The sequence below is a fragment of the Centruroides sculpturatus genome, unplaced genomic scaffold (assembly GCF_000671375.1).
Source record: "Centruroides sculpturatus isolate CEXI.00-Female unplaced genomic scaffold, Cexi_2.0 scaffold464, whole genome shotgun sequence".
Classification (NCBI taxonomy): Eukaryota; Metazoa; Arthropoda; class Arachnida; order Scorpiones; family Buthidae; genus Centruroides; species Centruroides sculpturatus.
The window spans coordinates 134,739-155,558 of record NW_019384627.1 but is presented as its reverse complement, the minus strand read 5'-3'; the positions used below and the strand labels follow the sequence as shown (position 1 = coordinate 155,558).

At 30.1% G+C, this 20,820-nt stretch overlaps 1 protein-coding gene across 1 annotated transcript in view; it reads left to right on the top strand.

Annotated features, from left to right (window-relative positions):
• The window catches only part of LOC111625653 (oxysterol-binding protein-related protein 3-like), a 148,502-nt gene that overhangs the window by 61,757 nt on the left and 65,925 nt on the right, over positions 1-20,820 (top strand). Inside the window, exons 10-15 of the mRNA XM_023368866.1 lie at positions 1,031-1,115; positions 1,230-1,413; positions 5,576-5,670; positions 5,786-6,022; positions 14,662-14,869; positions 19,216-19,355. Coding sequence (XP_023224634.1) covers positions 1,031-1,115; positions 1,230-1,413; positions 5,576-5,670; positions 5,786-6,022; positions 14,662-14,869; positions 19,216-19,355 — 949 coding nt within the window. The remainder of the gene's footprint in view (positions 1-1,030; positions 1,116-1,229; positions 1,414-5,575; positions 5,671-5,785; positions 6,023-14,661; positions 14,870-19,215; positions 19,356-20,820) is intronic.

The following is a 20,820-nucleotide window of genomic DNA, read 5'->3' as shown; positions in this document are numbered from 1 at the left end:
GGGTTCCCTGGAACGTTGACAGGGGTTCCGCAAGTGATCACTATTTGCTCAGCCAAAACGCACGTAAAATGGAAATCATCTATACAAGGAATTTTTCATGTAGGAACGGGGTAGTGGACTGTCTTATTTAGATAAAAATTACAATATTAATATAAATTGGATATAAAGTGGCAGTTGATTTTAAAAAATAAATATAAATAAATATTTTATGGATAAAATAAAATCTTGAAATTCGGTAAATGTCAAGCGCTTCAAATACACCAATCAAGACGCACGACGTCGCATATTAGTTCTGTTAATCTCATTCAGTCTGTTAAATACAATCACGTACAAGCGAGTATTTATTTTGTTTTTATATCATAATTGATAACTCTTATTATTTATTTACAATTTAATTAGACTACCGTAGCAATAATGGATATGTGGTTGAAAACTGGTAAGCTTCATTCCACGGATGTGGGAACTAGTTTCGCTACTACTGTTGACAATGAACCAGACATTAGTACCGAAAAGTTGTCTGGTGATTCGGAGTTACCCATTTGTAAAGAGCGGAAGTATAATGAAGAATACATAAAATTTGGTTTTACACGGATTGGTGATAAAAATGAACGAAAAAGGTTACGCGTTGAATGAGAACGTGTGATGCGCAATAACGGTTTAAATCCCGCAAAATTGAAAAGACATTTGGAAACAAATAATCCAACTTTACAAAATAAAAATGTTGAGTATTTTAAAAGAAAATGTAATGAGTCGAAGAATAGAAAAAAGACAAAAAAGTCCTTTATGAACTTTGTTAAAAACGATCGTGATAATGCTTTGGAAGTATCGTATCATGTCAGTTATTGTATTGCTCAACAGGGTGAAGCTTATACGATCACAGAAAAATTAATTAAGCCACTCATAAAAGATGTAGTTACTACCACGATTGGGGAAGAACGTGCTAAATTAGTTGACTGTATCCCCCTTTCGGATATTACAGTTTAAAGGCGTGTTAAAGATATGTCTATTTTTGTGAAAATGAGCTTGTAAGACATTTGCGAGCTTCCGAACACAGATTTACTATTCAACTCGACGAAACTACAGATATAGCTGGATTAACGATCTCGCTTGTTATTGTGAGATAAATCCATGTAATGGCTACTCGAGAAGATATGCTAATTTGCAAAAGTTTGCCAACCAGAACAACTGCGTAAGAAATTTTTAATTTGATAAATTCATATTTCAAAAAGCAAGATATATCTTGGGATTTATGTCATCGAGTACGTATCGATGGAGCCAAGGCAATGCTTGGTAAATTGAATGGCGTAGTTGCACGCATGAAACAAAAAAATCCTCACACGAGAAGTACTCATTGTCGTCTTTGCCGACGGGCTCTCGCAGTGACGAAAATGCCAGAAGAGCTAAAAGACATACGTAATGGTTGTGTTAAAGTGATAAATTTTATCAAATCAAGGCCATTAAATTGAAGAGTTTTCAATTTGTTGTGTGAAAATATGGAAAGTTTATATAAAACACTACTGTTGCGCGCAGACGTCCGTTGGTTATCTCGTGGAAAAGCATTAGCAAGGTTTTGCGAATTAAAAGATGAAATAAGAATTTTCTCATCTGAACACGTGCCTCAATTATCTCAAAAACTAAATGTTGCAGTTTGGATTCAGAAAATGGTATATCTAGCAGATATTTTTACCTATTTAAATGAGCTCAATGCATCGCTCCGAGGAACAAATATCAATATTTTCAAAGTAAAATTGATGCTACTCTTTTAAAATTGAAATTTTGGGCAGTTTGCATTTTGAAAGGAAATATTGAATGCTTTCCTAATTTGCACAATATTTTAGTAGACGGTAATGCCAATCTCGATAAAAATGTAAAAAATAATTTGGTCCAACATTTATAGGATCTGCAAAAAACATTTCGAGAATGCTTTCCTGTTCAAAAAGAAAAATTATCTCAAATTCAAAATCCTTGTCGAGACTGCGATACCTCCGAACTCCCAATAAAAGAAAGAGAACGACAAATTGATATAATGACCGACACTCGATTGAAACTAAAATTTAATCGAATTGATATTATGCATTTTTGGATCTACATTAGGAACGAATATCCTGAAATTGCCAAAAGAGCTGCGAAACATTTAATGTCATTTGTATCGACCTATATATGTAAAAAATCTTTCTCTTTGTATGCTGCCACAAAAACAAAATACAGAAACAGATTGGATGCCGAAGATGACATTAGGTTGCGGATTTCAACAATTATTCTCGATGTAAAAATGCTTTGCGATAAAAAATAAGCGCAGTTGAGTCATTAAAAGAATTTTTTTTTAATTAATTTGTTATAATATAAAATATTGTTCCTTTTGTTAATTATTCATAAAATGTATTCTAGAAAATAAATAAAATAAAACCCGATTCACTACCTCACTATTCGTTGTTTTATTAAGATGTTTGTATTAAGATTAAATAAAGATACAAGAATAATTTTGCAAATTTGAGTAGAAAAAAGCTTTGATAAACTATTTTATCCACTACTTAAACACGAGGTTCCTTCAAGAAAATCCTGAGCTCAAAGGGTTCCCGAAAGTGTAAAAGGTTGAAGGCCCCTGCTCTACTGTATTGCACTTTTTCTTCTACTTGTTTGAATGTTTATTTCATTTGGTCACCTTGTTCATCCTGTTCATCAGTTCATAGCTGCATAACTGTTTTTCTTCTTCAATTATCAACATTCTGCAAGTTTTTTTAAGTGCCTATTAGATCATTTTGTCTGTTTAATTTGTCTGTTAACATTGTATGTCATTTCATGGTAATGTCATCTTCTCCCGTGGCAAGGAGATTAAGTTATATTAAAATTAAGAAATTTTTTTTAATGGCACATTATTATGATAAAATAAAGATACATATGCTAGGATAAGAAAATAAAATTAATTTTGAAAAATGATTTGTATTTAATGTATATTGCATACAAAATATAGATGCAGTGGAGCACAAATTATACATCTCTCAAGAAACTGGACAAAGCATAGCCCATGCTTTATTATTTAAAAATTGAATAAATGTTTTTGTTTGTTAATTATTTGTATTTATTTATTTATTTTTTATATAATAAAATACAGAAAATGAAAGTTTTTTAAACTATGTATGAAAATGATGTCATATAAAAATTATCCTTATATTTTGCTTTGCAAGCAAGCATGGGCTTTTTCTACTGAATTTTCTATAACAGCTGTTAACATATCTGGCTCCAATTCTTGAATTTCTTTCCAAATGTCTTTAAGCTGTCAGATGGTAAGTCTCTTTGCATTACAACAATGGAACACCAATTTTGAAAATAAAATTCAAAGATTTTTATTTGTTGCTTCCATCATGAATTTTACCATAATAAAGGACTACACACCTTTCTTATGGAAAATGGGTTTAGGTGAAATTGGCTGAAAATAAAATATATTGAAGTTTATGAGGTCCTTCCTGGTCAAATGTCCCAAAGGACAAACAGCTCAAAAATGGACAGTGTTTTTGCTATGACTCTCAAAATGTACAGTTTACACAATTTTGTCAGAAGAAATTATCTTTTATAAAAAAATATTTTATTCCTGTAATTGGTATAAATTTTAAAATATCTCAGAATGAAGTGCCACATCATTCTGATTCTGAATAATATAATCACATCATGTATTTACATGATGTGATTATATTAGTGCATAGGTCAGGGGTGGCCAAAATTTTTTCCCCAGGCCGAATTGGAAAGAAAACTTTTTCCACGGGCCAAACTAGAGGCTGCCCTAGGAAGATTTTGAGGTGGTGTGAGATCTCACTGTGGTGTCACCCTGTAGAGATTGAATTGTAGATAGAGATTACAGATACATTTTTCACATCATCATGCTTTATCAACATTCTACACTGTACTTACGACGAGATTTGTAATGGAGGGTTAACTCTAAACACACAGTGAGTTGTTGACTTTTTTTTTTTTTTTAGGCATCAGAATTTTTCATTGAGCTATTCAGACTTTAGTAGTTAATATTGAAAGATTGATCGCAGGCCACATAAATTCATTAGACGGACCAGATCTGGCTCACGGGCCATATGTTGGCCATGCCTGACATAGGTGTACTGTCTATACCCTTGTAATAAAATAAAAAAGACTAATAAAATGGCAATTGGTTTTTAAAAGCAAATTTTTCTGACCAGGCCCATTTACATATATTTTCATACTGTATATCTATGGATAGACTTGTCAAAAATTCAAACAGTTTGGACATCAATGTTAGTCTAATAGCATTTTTGACTAGTTTGAGCAATTCATTTCACTACAGACATTTCTACTGCAACCTATTCCATAGCCACAATATTGTTGGCAAATCATTCTATAATCCATTTCATGACAAAAGATTCAACTGCATCTCAAACCAGAACCCATTCTGCAATCTCAAAAATTACCACAATACATTTCATAAACTCTGCAATCACAAAATGAGAAAACGATTACAGAATAAGTTGTGATTGAAACATTGTCAGCAGAGTGATTTGCAACTGTAGAAAAGGATGTTGTTATTGATTTGAATGCAATACTTGAAATCTTGGGCATTGTACATTTTGCAAACCTGAAACAAGAAAATTGTCCATTTTTTATCATTCTGCTCATTGAAATTTTTTATCGTGACTTCATAAACTTCAACATATTTCATTTTAACCAATTTCACCTAAATCCACTTTTCTTAAGAAAGGTGCATGGTCTTTTCTAGGGAAAAATTTTTAAACTGAAGCAAAAATTTAAGAATATGTAATAGTAATAAAGTTATTGTTTTAAATGATAAAGTGAATTACAGGCCACTCTGTATTACTGAAAAGATATAATTGCAATTTAGAATCATTATGAAATATGTTGGGATAGTTTCAGAAATAAACTTGTTTCGGTAAAGGAACATTCTTTGTTTATACAGTAGACTCTTGCTGTTACAAGATACTATAAATGTATGTAGCCTTTTAAGTTAAGTTTTTCTGTTCTAATATTTTTTAATACACTTTTAGTCTAACAGACTTATTATTCTGGACTTATCAAACACTCAATAAGGAGGATTAATAAATTAACTTAGAGAAATGACTTTATTTTCCAATATTCATTTCAGGTCTTTGAGTCAGTGTATAGCCTTTCTCAGAATTTTTCCACATTATGATCACTTCATACCATTAGCCAATAATCTATAACTATTCCTTCCTCTTTGAGAAATAATACATTCGATTGGGTCAATTTTATACCATTTAATTCTAGGAATGTAAAGAGAGAGGAGTTTCAAAATAATACAAAGAATGTATTCTAGAAATTCTGAGTGCATTTTTTAAAAGAATATTGGGATATTTGTTGTCTTCATTAGAAAGAAAGCAACATATAAATGAAACTTTCATTGTGAATTTAAATATATAAACAGACTATTTCATGATTTTTCAGTCATTGAATAGGAATGTTTTGGGATCAGTATAAAACAATGTATTAATGTGAAACATAAACAGTGCTCCACTGTAATACAAATTTTGTTTATATTAAAATTTAAATAAAATATAAGACTTCTTTTATTTAGAAATTGCATTATTACAAGATAAACTATTTCAATTGAATACTATTATCCAACATCTTGAAGTAACATCAAATTCATGTTTAGTTAATCATCTAGAGGTATGTTATATTTTCTTGTTATATAAAATTAAAAAATTTTTACATTTTACTACTATTTATAATTATCTAACTATAAACAAAATATACATTATTTTTTATTTTAATTTTCTTACAGCTCCCTGAAATGAATCAAAATAATTTAAAAAAAGAAAGACGCAGGTTTCTTTTAAGAAGGAAAAAAAATACTAAGACCAGTCAAAGTAGTCTACAGAGTTCAGGTTTTGGAAAAGCATTAGGAGGAAACAAGAAAGGAAATAAACAAAAAATAGAAATAGTTGTTCTCAGAGATACAAGTGTTAGCAGTAGCACAGAAAATATTAGTGATGTAGCAGAAAATAATCAGTTGAAAAAGGTATTTTATTAAAATAATTTTTAAAAATTTGTATTTAAGTATTTTAAACACAGTCAAACCTTGGGTTTTGTATGCTTTGTATTATGAACACTTTGGTTTACAAACAAAAATTTGAACTCTTTTTTGCCCTGATGCAGAACAAGCTACTTGGCAGAGCTTGCCACAGACGATCAACTTTCTATACTTCTATGTTAAAGAAAGTCAATGGCCTAACCAATCAACAACAGGACTACTGATTCAGAAGTTAGTGGCACTGAGATTATGTCATGTCATGATATGAATCATTGATGATGTTGCTATTAAAATTACATTTTAATGCACATGCAGGAAAGATGCTATTTTCATTTTTTGGTATGCACCATAGTTGAATTTAATCAAATTAATTAATAAAAACTGCATTAATTGGCATTTATGTAATATAAATGGCATTCACAAATTTATGTTGAAGTATGCTTAAGTTAAATTAAATGACAAAAATTTATTAATGTAATATTATATATTATAATATTAATATTTATTAATACTAGATAGCCAGTTAATTAAAACTAAAAATAATAATGAAATTTAGAAATAATAAAATAATAGTTAAAATTGGCCTTTACACTGAAACTTAAAATAAATTAATTTAAATTGAAATCAAATCAATTGAAACAATATTTCAAAAAGTGTAGATATAGCACTTGTCCATCTTGATCAGGGGTCGCCAAAGTGGTCGATATGGACCCCCAGGGGTTGATGCATCATCACTGGGGGGGGTTGATGCAGCTAAGGGGTCACAACCTTTTTTTTTTTTTTTTTTGTTGCCTATACAGAGACCACAACTTTTTTTTTCACTCATACACATACATTTGTAATAAAACTTTATGGTGGGGGTCAATGTGAGGCTTTGGAAAGTGATTGGGGGTAGACGGTTAAAAAAGTTTGGTGACCCCTGACCTAGAGTATTACCTCCATAAGCTTGATTNTGGGGTCAACGGTTAAAAAAGTTTGGCGACCCCTGGTCTTGATTGATTTAGTTATACTGTATTTCATCCAGGCAGTGTTGAGTCTCTGTTTATAGTACCTCTTTGTGCAGTGATGGAACATTTTGCTTTTAATATATATATAATATAATTTTATATATAGTATTATACAGGTATTGCCTTTATAGGCATTTTTATGCATGAAATACAGCTAAAAATAATAAAATAAAAGAAAAGGTTTTGTTTTGGAGGTTAGGAATAGATTATTCCATTTTATATTGTTTCTTATGGGAAAATTTATTTTGGTTTTTGAATAACTTTTAGGAACAAATTAAATTTTAAACCTGAGGTTTGACTGTATTCCTAAATAAATTAATTGATAAGTGATTTATTAGAAAATAAAATAATTTTATATTTTAACATACAATTACTATAATTTCCTGTCAATAACACATGAGTTATCTGTATTTAAAAGTCAGTTTGAAAACAGGTGCAAGTATGTAATGATGCAGCTATCCACTGATATTAATTTCCAGTTTTGAATTTGTCAGTTTTTGTTTTCTAAATTTAGCAAGAACTAGTTTAAAAATGTGAAAACATTTTTTTTTACAAACATATTTATCTGCCATTGTGATATTTCCTGAAACTGCTGAAGGTTTATAAATATGTATATATTAGGGTTTCTCATTTCCCGGTCTTTTGCTTGTCCCGGGATCCCGGGATAAAAGTGAACTGTTTCCCGGGATCCCGGGAAATCCCGGGATAGAATTAATTATTTTTAAGGTATACAAAATATCTTGAAATCAAATGATATAATTATTTTCCATTTTTTAAAGTAATTTTAAAGTTCTGTAACCTCCAAAATCATATTAATAATGCTGTGTAAGGTCTATAGGCCTATAATAAAAATTACCTTTAAATAACGTAGAAATTTTCACAAATAGAAAAAAATTAATTAAAGTTTGCTGGAAACTGCATACAACAACAACAAAAAAAAATGTTTTGAATTGAGTTAAAAATTAAAAAAAATAAACTTCTAATTTAGAAGGTAATTTTCGTTTTTTAAATAAAATATAATACAAAATATTGCAAACTTTTATAAGATTTTAAAAAGCAAAGATGGTCAATACTCCGATAACTCACTCTAATTCTTATTTTAGTAATGAAAAGTCTTGCCACCGAGAATGCCCTTTCCGATTCAATTGATGTGATTGGAATAGTGTTTAATGCATTTAAGAGAAGACAGATATTATGTGTTTTTTCACCTGTAGCCTGGAAGATTTCGAGTTCGTTTTCGAGATTGTAGTACTTCTTTCGCTCTCTAGTATTCTTGATTTGTCTACCTTGGCTGCTTTAATAGCGGCATCAAGCTTAGAGCTCGATAATTCGGCAATTCATTTGGCTTTAATAATCAGGTTTATGAAGAAAAACTTCATACTTGCAGACTTTGTACTCGTTTGTATCCTTGCCCAATTTGCACAATCTGGCGTCAGGCATTTATTGAAGCTACTGGGCATGGTTAAAACTCAAGACAGCGTAAGCACAATTATTCCAGATATTACAGGTTCCGACAAGTAAAGAATTTTTATAGTCCTGCCACAAATAAGCTATATATTGATTATTGACCATTTGTGACATGCTATAACGAGCAAAAATTTAAAAAAACTAATAGGTAGGTTTAAAATTAATAAATACAAATGTATTCTGACAGTGAATGAGTTAATTATGCTTTCTATTTGCAAAATTCCTCAACCTTAACACAAAATAAGAAAAAAAGTGAATTTTTAAGAAATTTGCGGGATTTCCCGGGATAAGAAAAATTTCCCGGGTTAAAAAAACAACCGGGATCCCGGAATCCCGTTTGAGAAACCCTAGTATATATGTATGTACATTAGGGTGGTCCATGCTTAAATAGTAAAAAAAAAATTTTTAGTGGAAGTCATGCTACCCCCTTGTTTTGTTACACCTACCATTCCTATTATGTGTTCAAAATTTCACCCCCTTATCTTATATACAAGGGGGTGCTCATTGACTTTGAAATATCTGAATTTTATGAAAAAATCCTTAAAAAGAACTAGTCAGGATATTAAGTAAAAAACATAAACTATGTATCAAAAGTAAGTTTTTTTTATTCAAATATAGTATTTAAACACATACAAAATGTTATAACAAAGCAATACTTAAAATAATATTAATTACAGCTTTTTTTTCTCAACCTGAAACTAAGTTTGTTAGCACTTTTTTGGATGTTTCAGTAGAAATGATCTTACTGTTCTATTCAACGACATGAAGTAAAAATTGTTTTTCTTCCTCATTCTTAGTGAGTATCGTATTGTAATCTTTAAATAGTTTTACACCCCTCGCCACAGTGTTGTTGACCACATGCAAATTTCTTATGCAACTTTTGCCTTGAAGGTAATCAACATTGTCACCACAAGTCTCAGGAGGTAATTGCAAGAAAAAGTCCTTGATGGTAAAACAACCACAAAATCATCTTCTTGCTTATCTTTTAAAGTTCTATTGGCACTAGAAGTGCTACTGAAGATGAAATCAAGTTCTAGTTCTTAACTTGACACTATTGAAGTTGAAGCATTACTTTTAGCATCCTTTTCTCTTAGTTCTTCAGCTCTTTATTTTCATTTTAGAGAACGTTCTTTGGTCTTTTCCAGCTTCTTGTTAATCGATGTCTTACGCTCACCTTTTTGATCAATGAGAAACTCTCTGTCTTCCACAATTTTGATTAAATTCATGGCGTGTAAATGGTCAATATCAAAAAGTTTGTCTAGCTCTTCTGCAAACAAATGCTCTCTATTTTTCTGCGCTTCTGAATCTCTTGTTTTATTTTTGAAAGCAGCCATTTCTTATGAATTTTTATAAGTTTTTCAACACAGTGATTTGGTTGTCTGGTCGGAATACCAGATTTGCTCCACACCTTTATGACTTATTGAATGAGCATATGTGCAGAATCTTTCATATTTTTTGATTCATTTAATGTGTGGTGATAACAAAGTAGAACTTGCCAAAGAGTTAGAAGTTGGTTAATCCTTACCAATGGCTCAAGATCCCGACATCCAAGTAGAAAAATGTCGTCTTTTTTTGAGTTGATGAACTCATTTTAATGGACTGATTCACTCACAGTCTAGTAAATAAGTATCAAAGTTTTTTACATTCGTCTATAAAACTTTTTAACGGTTGTATTTAAAAGTAGATTCGATTAATTTAACCCGCGAAACTGACCTGTAACAAAAAATCAAGATCAAGCATTTTTCACAAAAATTTCAAAAACAGCACTTGATTGAGCATCCTCTTCCGCTAAAGCTAGCCAACTGAAATTATACAATGCTATTGCTATGAATACATGTTACAAATTTACGAGGTGGCCAAACTGAAAAACAAAAAAAAAATTTTTATGGACCACCCTAATGTACATGCTTTACTTTTAGTCTTCTGTCATTTGTTTCTATGCATCATCCATGTTTTAATTAATGTCAGTAGACATTCATTTATTTTCTAATGGATAAGTAAGTTTACCCAGTAAACACATCATTGGCTGAAGTTTCTGGTAATTTCCCATTTTTTATATAATGATTTTCAGAGAACTAGAAACTATCTTTCAGTTTTATCATATGTTAGTTCTCTACACTGAATAAAAATTAAATGATTTGCTTCTGAACCCATATTCAGAATATTCTTGTCTTTATATCAGATATTCTTGACATTAAAATTTTTTATATTAAATTTTTTCAAGTTTAGTTTAGCTTATATTATTATTACAGTGGAACTTTGCTTAACAAGCACCTCTCATAACAAGTAATTTGCATAACGAGCAAAACAAATTGTAAAAAAAATGACTGACTCCTTTAATGAGTGACAAGAAGAGGGAAAGTGCCATGCTACATCAGTAGTCTGTGTTTAGCACTTGTTCCATTAGCATCTTAGTGTTGCTTATGATCATACATTTTTCCAAACTTGTGTTCAGACATATTACATATAAACATCAACAACCATAGCCCATTATATAATAAACATGCCAAACGATATGCCAAATTCTTGGGCTATGTAAAGGCTATAATTAAATATTAAAAATTACAGTGGTACCTCAGAATACGAACGCCCCAGCATACGAAATTTTCAGGATACGACATGAAATTCGAACATATTTTTGCTCCACGATACGAACAAAAACTCACCATACGACGTTACATTAGTTCGCATTTTTCATTTGTTTTTCTTACTACAGTTATTTTTTTAAATGTATTACTTGGCTTTAATTTGAGTATGTTTTTCGCGTTGGAACGAATTATTTGGTTTTACATGTAATCGTATGGGGAAAAATGATTCACCTTACGACATTTTCATGATACGATCTCAGTTTCGGAATGAATTAATTTCGTATCCTGAGGTACCACTGTATTGTATTTTGATTTTTTTTCCCTGCAAATCAAATTCACATTTTAGGTTGGTTCATTCCATGCTAGAAGAAAAGATGATGATGATGATTCATGCTCTTTAACAATGTATATTGTATAATTTTCTTTGAATAAACATTATACATAAAATATTTGAGTGTTTTTTTCAGCATGGAATACATTATCTTATTTTACATTAATTTATATGGGAAGAACTGTTTCACTTAACAAGTGTTTCGCATTACGAGTAAGATTCTGGAACAAATTATGCTCGTTAAGCAAGGTTCCACTGTGTTATTATTTTTATTATTTTGATGGATTGTGTTTTATTTAACTGATACCTATATCTAATTCTATGCCAAACCAAGGCCAAGGCATTTGTTTATTTTGGGTATGTCTTCTAACAAGAATGAAAATATTTGAATTAAATGTGTCTGTAATGGCATTGGTTATAATTATTGTGTTTATATTTCCATTGGTTGGTGGTTGTTTTGTGTATGTTTTCATTTGTGACTATTGTTAAAATATTGTAAATGAGTGTTTGATTATCAGTGTGATCTAGTATTTCTGTGCATTAATTATATATGGTGGTTATAATTAAACAGGAGCTGTTTAAAGCTTTGTTTAGAAAAAACTAATGAACCAAATGAAACCATATTTGGTGTACATACTTTCACAGATGAAAAGTTTAATTCAAAAATTTTTTGATAGGGAGAAATTTGGCACTAATATCACTGAAATTTGAATATTAGCTAGGTTGTCAAAGAAATTCAGGCAATACAGAGAAGTTGAGATACAAAATGCAATGATTTTATTGAATTTAGTGTGACAGAATTTGTAATATTTTGAATTGTGATTACTATATTTTTTTGTTTAAATACTGTGATTCAGTAAATTATATTTTGAATCTTTGTAAGTATTACTACTTTCCTTGTAAAATGTTGGCTTGAACTTAGGACACCTAAACTTGAATTACAGTGTATTTGGAGTTTATAGTATTTAAAATTCTAATTTACATGTATTTTGAAAATCTGGATGGGTCTCCTTCCCAATTAGTCTGGGGTTTTGACACTTTACTGTATTGGCAAAATGAAAAGCTCAAAACTTTCTAGTAAATAGCTGAATAGCTCAATATTTCAAGCTTTAGTAAAGATGCAGCAATGAGTTGCACTTTATCGGCAAAAGAGTTATAAAAATTAAACAGTTATTCTTAGTATCAAATTGAGTCTAAGAATACTGTTTAATCAGTTGTCATGTATTAAAGAATGTTAAGGAATATGATAGTGTTATTACAGTATCTGCCTATCTTTTAGTAAAAATTAAGTTTTCATTCAAAATTGTTTAGAGGTTGAAAATATAATTAAATGGGTAGTGAAAAATATTATAATGCATCATTTTTTCAAATTATGTAAATAAATGTAATTGAATATAGAAGATGACATTGAACCCTGATGACATTTCAAATAGCAATGTCATCAGGATAATTTCATGTTAAAAAGAAAAATCGCAAAGTAACATTTCTTATTTTTTAAAATAAAAAACTAGTTTTATCAGTGTTGTGGTACACCAGTATATTTTTATTTGTCCATATATATTTTATATATGTTTATATATTTTCTCTTCCTTCCTTCCTTTGTTCTTTGTTCTTTTGTATACAACTTTCTGGAACTTTCTTCCAAGTGTGGGTGGTGGGTGACCTGGTTAGGGGACAAAGGAAAGGTATAGCCCAGAGGGCAAAAGAAGAGACACTTAAGGCAACTTTTTGCTCGGAACGTGGAAGAGAGAAAACACATTTTTGCATCGACTGGAGAAGGTAATGAAAAGTTTGAAAAAAAAGGTCCGAGACCCAAGAGGAAAGGAGTATCTTGAATTAAGGACATCTGAAGGGCCAAGTGGAATATTGAGCGACTTTCACATACAATCGGTCCCCACAATCCTGAACGATATCATCCAACCACCACCACTTCGATCTCCAACTATTGGGTACCCATTCTTGCTTGACACTATATTTCTACCTATCCTATTATCTATCCTTTTCTCTTTTTCCTTTATTAGAATAAGTAGTAGTTAAGTTATTGATAAGTATTTCTTTGTATCGCAATATTTTTTTTGTTATGCCTGTGGATCCGAAAAGGTTTTGTTTTGAGCAAAAAAGGAATTAGGAGTGTTTGAATTCGGAAGATCTTGTCAAGTGTTAATATACGAGTAAAATAAAAGAATGTTTTGTTATTTTAATGTATGCATCCCTTTGTTAAATAAACCTCACTATATGCATATGACCACATCAAAAACATGTAACCAGATACAGGCATGTATTTGACAAATTTTTCAACGTTATTATCTTGTTTGTTGAGACACTTATCATAGATGTCAAGTAATTGGGTAAAAAAGATGAAAATTTATCCTGCAAACATATAAATTAACATTTGACTTCTTGGACATTATTACTGGACACAGTTTGCATTTCACATGTTTGAAAGTTAATAGAAACATCATTATCCACTTATTCTATTGTAATAATGAAAGAAATTTAAAATCAAATTATTTTTAACAGTTATTAATAAAAGCAATTAGTTATTAATTAATTGAGGCAGGGTATTAGTGAATCCTCTGTGACTTACAGAATTGTGTTTGTTCTCAAAATTTGATTGATTGATTTTGATTAAAATTTGCCACTTTCCATTAATTACAATGAGGAATCCAAAAAATAGAGTCCATGACTTTATTTTCAAGATACAGTGTGGTCAAAATGACAATGTCCTTGGTACCTGGTGTGATTGAGCATACCTAAAGGAATTTAGGGAATGAAAATAAAACCAAAAGTACTGCACATGCCTAATGGAAAATTGTGCCAAAAACGAAAAAATACAAGAACAAAGCAATCAACACCAGCAAATGTAAGGATCACTTCTCTCTGATCAACAAGTAAGGATTACTTCTTGTGTGGCCAGCAACTGTTTTCTTTTGATTACACACTCAAACATGTGCCAGTATTCAGGTTAAATGGAGTGAAAGATAATTTACATGTACTAATATTAATTAAAATACTTTAAATTACAAAATTGAAATGAAACATTTCAATTTTGTCTTGATACAACAAAATTGCACAATTTTCCTAGTTTTATTAATTTATTATATTAATTCATATTAATCTTTTTATTAATAATAATAAATTATGATGATGATTGATAAACAAATCTAATTTAGTATTAATATAATCAAACAATATCAAATTATATTAAGACCTTTTCTGTCATTTTATTATTAGGTACCATCTGGTTTATCTATAAAAGATTCTGCTCACTTAAGTTGTTCTAATCCTTCTCTAGTCAGAGATGCAGAATTTAGTCGACCACATAGCCTTCCTGATTCTTCTTCTATGTTAAATTGTGCCCTAACAGATTCTGCATCCTCGTGTTCTCAAAGTAGTCTTCAGCATAAATATCAGGAAGAATTTTTATGTTTGGCAAAAGAAGGTTAGTAAAAGTTTTAGTAAGTTTTGACAAAAAAATTATAACAACTTCTATTTAATATTTTTTACTAAAATAAAAACCAATCAATAATAGAATACATTACACTGTAAAGTACTATATTATTTTTCTGCCCTCTACAACGATTATTGACACGACTGTGTGCCGGAAATAGCCGTTACCTAACGGGTACTTTATGCAGATTCGCGTTAATGTGCCAGGCCTGGACTTTAAGCGTGCACCGAATTAAATAATGACAAAGTTTGTCAATAACAATCAAATATTTAATAAATTTCTAGTAATAACTATATAAAAAATTTAATAAAAAATCAAATAACAGTTTACTCAACATAAATCAATAAGAATCAGCCTGACAAAACTCAAATCAATCTATTTTCTAACTTAACTCTATTCCCCTTTGGAATTTGACAAAATTCAAAGACTTAACTTATATACAATAATTCTTATGAATTAAAGATCCTAATTGTCACCTCAATATACTAGGAACCTTTTTTCTCAACTCTCAAGGCTTTCTCTAATCTTCGATCCACAAATTGAATAACTTCAAAATTGCCTTGGAACTACTTTATCCTATCAGATACCTCTCATTTACTGCTATGAAGCTCACAACACTTGTTGCTAACAGAAGCTCACCTCGCTTGTCTTCACTTGAGGTTCAGTCTGTATACTGTGAGGTGACGTCACAATTCTGAGTGAGATCATTCCCCTCATTTACATACTTATTGGCTAACAATAAACTTTCTGTTTGTCTGGCAGCTTACTTTCCGACAATACTCGCTAACCTTTTACATTATTCTTTTTTACAATTTTTGGGATGTTTTTATTTTTTAAGGTTTAGCAAGGTCCTAAGTTATGCTTGTGGGGTCTCCCCCCTTTTCTCGGTGCGGACTTACTTTTTTCCGCTCGGGAGCCCAAGTGTGCATGAGTTTTAACTATGGCGCTTTTTCTCGTCGGTGAGTTGGTTTCTCTTCTATTTTTAAGTTTCTAAGGTGAATGGTGTGGAAACCTTCGTCCTAACAAAACATAAGCCCCAAACAAAAATAGAATAATAAGCAAAATAAAAGTAAATAAAAATAATGCTTGGACTTGGTTCCTTACACCACACATATAATAACAGATGTAGATATGCATTTTGAATAATTTGTACATATTATTTATTACAATACACAAATTATTTGTAGCCCATGACAAATTATTACAAATATTAGTAGATCTATGAAAGGATCCCATATAATCTTTACAGGTATTGACTCTCAGGGATTTTGGCTGAAATTTTAGTATGTTATATTTCTTGACTAACTGATGAAAAGACTCAGTGATGGACACAAAGCTTTGTGTCCATCATTGGATGGTTTTTTTATTGGATGTTTTTTGTTAGAGCTGTTGGAATATGTTGGAGGTGTAAATACATGATGGCAAGAAAAGTCTCTCCCTGGCCAATTATTTCAAAAAGTAATAGATCAATCACTGTAGATGAAAAATGCATACTATTACCTTTTAATCCAATCCTTCTAAATTATCAAATGATATTCTGGAATAGACTTCAAATATGACAAGTAAATTCTTTACTGCACAACACACAGGTTGTGGAGTGAAGTATTTGTATTTGTGTTATGCAATGTATCATTGCATAACACAAATACAATACGGGAGTGGCTGAATGTGCAGTTAAGTTATCAATGATTTGAATATGAAAATTATTCAATATAATAGAAAATATTAAAACACCATTAAATAAAACAGCACTAATGTGATCATCATAACACTACTAATTTAAACTTAATCATACAGTCAATCACTTTTGCATTGCATGTTGTGTGTTGTGCTACAAAGCATTTTCTTGTTGTATTTGACAGCCTGTTCTAGAATCCCATTTGATATTTCAGAATGGAGTAAAAGGTAATTGTATGTATTTTTCATTTAGTGATTGATCTATTACTTTTTAAATAATTGGCTATGGAAAGACTTTTGTTACCAACTCTCATGTGTTTGAATTAATCTAGAAAAAACTAGCCTTTTTCAAGCTCTGAGCCCATTGAGATTTATCACCATTTAGTCAAGAAGTATAACATAACACTAAAATTTCAGTCAATTTTAATATATGTTTACAACCTTAGAATATGTAAATTATAGCTAATTGAATGTGTTTTGAGTTTTGAGAGTGGAAAGGAATTCATATTTTTCAACAAATAATAGTTATACTTATGTATCAATGTAAAAATGAATGTCTTGAAAATGTGGGATTCCAACATAAAGTATTTGAGTAATGTAAGAAATATTTCAATTTTTATTAGTGTTTTAGTATTATGAGATATTGTGTTTGTACATGAAGTAAGAATTGAAGGTTTGAATTATGTCATGGAATATTGTTTTCTCAAAATTTAACTAAATTAGTTAATTAATTCTTAACAGATGGAGATATATTTAGCCATAATAATGATTATGTTACTCAGTTTTTTTAACTATTTTGTTAAAAATCTGAAATTAAATTAAAAGTATTTAATTTAATCAAACATTTAAAATTACAGTCAAACCTCTCTAATATGATACCCATTACAGTGATAAACCCCAGTACAGTGATAGAACTTCTACAGTCTTAGCTGAAGTCCTATACAAATACTGTAATTTTTTACCCACTACAATGATAGTAAAAACTGTGATACAATGATACAATTATTGGGATGTGTTGGCATAACCTGCAGCAACACATTCCAATAGTTGATACAGTAGACCCCCTATAACGCTTAGATACGTTCCACGTTATTTGAATTTTACGTTGTAGGAATCATTAAATACATGGGCCAATCACAGCCCGACACATGAGAAGTTTATGGACTAAGGCTGTTTGAAAGGTTTTCTTCTATAAAATTAACTGATTCTAGACTAATTCCACTCAACATTTCCAAAACACGTATAATTTTTCGGGAATAATCCGTATAAACTATGCTATAAACAAAAAATTGTAGGATTACTGAGTGTGCACCGTTCAACTACAGCGTTGCTCAAGCTTGTTTTTGTCGTGGAACAGCGCACGAAATGGCGGTTGTGATTTCTGATAACGAATTTTTTGCAGAAAAATAACTTGACCTTTGGAAACATCATTAATATAAATAATTTTTATGGCCGTTGAATAAGAAATGTTTCTTTCACAAGAAATGTATAAAATTACAGTACTGTATTAGACTTACGGTACCTAATTTACATACTGACAGACGATAGTTAGCGTAAAAATCTCCGTAGCGTGGCGCCACGCTAGACGGCGGAAATTATATATATAATTATAATAAAGTTACAATAAGTTAATATATAATTATATATACAGTACCTAATTTATATATAATGCTGTACAGACGATAGCAAACTCAATTTAGCTGCCTAAACTCTCTGTAGAGTGGCACTGGGCGGCAGAAAGTAGTTCGGCTGCTTGTCCACTATTGGTCCAGATTCGACCAATCTTGTCGCGACAGGAGTCGGCGACGACGTTTTACGAGTCACTTTATACGAATACTGCTACAATTTTTTCGCTACGTTATAGGAATTTCCGTTATAGGAACCCACGTTATAGGGGGGTCGACTGTATAGATGCTTCATTGTAGTGACCAATGCAAGAACCACACAATAAAAAGCTAGGTGCATCTACTTGCTAATCATGTTATCTGTGAACTCTCCTTGGTTACAGAATGGTTGGCATTGCAAACATTGTCATTGCCTAGACAATGCTACTATGAGGAACTGCAAGTGCTTAATTTTTTAAGCATTTCCTTTTCCTGCAAGATAAGAGCTCTAACTAGTGGTGAAGAAGGTGGTGGTACTAGCATGTAGTGGAAAAAAATGACAAAAGCACAGAACAGAAACTGATAAATTTGGAAATAAAGCTAGAAACTTTCAAAGATATTGATAGTAAAATGAAACAAACAGAAGTTGCAAAGAAGTATTGCTTTTATTCAGTCAACCCTACCAATGTTTTTAAAGAAATGGAAGGCAGTCAAGTGCATTGTAGTGGTGGAAATAGATTCTTCTCAGAAATGTCTGAAGACACCTAATTGTGAAGATATCAACTGCAATCTTCCATTAATTTATTGAGATGTAGGCACAGAATATATTTAAACTAATCTTCATTTTCGTAATGACTGAGATCATTAAGAAAGTTCTTAAATTGTAGCGAGGTTTGACTTTATTATAAATTGTGTAATCATCTTGTATAAAATTAATATAAAAATTAGTAATGTAGTGAAAAATAATTTTTTAAATAGTTTCTTTTTAATTTAATTTTAAGGGTTATCTATAATTTTTATTAGATATTTAGAATTCATTAAATAAATTTTTTATAGTTCACAGTGGACTGCGATCTATGTTACGTTCATTACACACTGAACGTGAAAGATTGAAACAGATACTTGAAAATGAAGGTCTTCCAAGTGAAAGTGGCAGTGGATCACTTATCACTACGCTTAAAAATTCTTTAAATCAAGTATGTTTTTTAAATGATTAAACTTATTATTTTTCTTATAAATATATTTACTTTTCTTAACTTAAACAATATAAATCTTCACAATTACTATTGCTATATCAAGATTTTTAACTGTCATGACTTCTCTTCTTCAGTCTTTTCTTTTTTGGACTAGATTGATCCAATTGCTCTCATTTCTGCCAATTAGTTTCATAAAAGTTTTCACAATAATAAAATTAATAATTAATATGCTTGTTTACTCACTCACTCACATTTTGCTATTAAAATTGTTGGTCCAAAGTAAAATTGACTATACAGGAAAGTCAACATTTTACAGTTTTTAATGGCTATTGATATATATCAGATTTGTTATAGTAGAAAATTCAAAACTGTTTTTAATTTTTTCATATCATTTTTACATGTAAATTCCCAACTACATTTAAATTACAATAAATAAATAGTATAAATAGAAAATTGTTTATTGTTAATTATTAAAGTACATGTTCATTTTAATTGTATACAGTTCACAATATTTGTGTCCTTAAAATAGTTCATTATATAAATTTTTACAAAATGAAGATTTACAATAGTGATTTAAGCTGGAAAATTCAGGTTTGAGCTTAACTCCAATAGAGCACAATAGTTGAAACAAGTATATGTAATAGGTGTCATAAACTATGATAAGAAATAAATGAGTATGAATATATTTTTTTTAAGATGTACATCGTCTTAGAAAAATCTTTAATGTAAAATTTAATCATAAACAAGGTTGAAAATCTAAGTAATCTATTTAGTGTAAGTTGAGATATACTGCAATCTATTTTTGTCAATACTTTCACTTTCTGCTGTATAGTAAGTGTCTACTTTTTTATTTTGTTTCCATTTGATCCAGCACTGTATTTTTGACATGTCGTCTTGGTTTTTCTCTCCATTATTAGGACTGTTAGATGAATTGAATAAAAATACTTTGTAAAAATCAGTTCAACTTTTCAAAAAGGTTATAAATAGTTTATAACTAGGAACTATGAACTCTGCATTTCACAAATCAAAGGTAAGAAGAATTAGAAAGCAACAGGGAGTGATGAAATCTTCCAGAATTAATACAATAAATTAATTTTTAATTATTAGAATGATAAAATTTTAAAAAGATGAATCATAAAAATTTCTTTAAAAATATTTTTATTTTTTATAATTCTAAATAAAGAATTTGAAAAATGGATTTATGCAATGAATTCATTATAATAAATTTCTATTAATATTAAATCAGTGTTTACAATCATGAGATGACTATGTTTTAGACCAGTGTTCCCCAATTTTTTTATCACTGCAGACCGATCGTTTGATAGTTTGCTGCGGCCCGCTGAGGGGGGACATTGATTGTTTATATTTTAGATTGTTTTGATTTAATAATTTTAATTTAATTGTATTTAAACATGCCTTCAAAATAAAATACAGTTACACCAAAAGGAGAAATGTACAATTATGA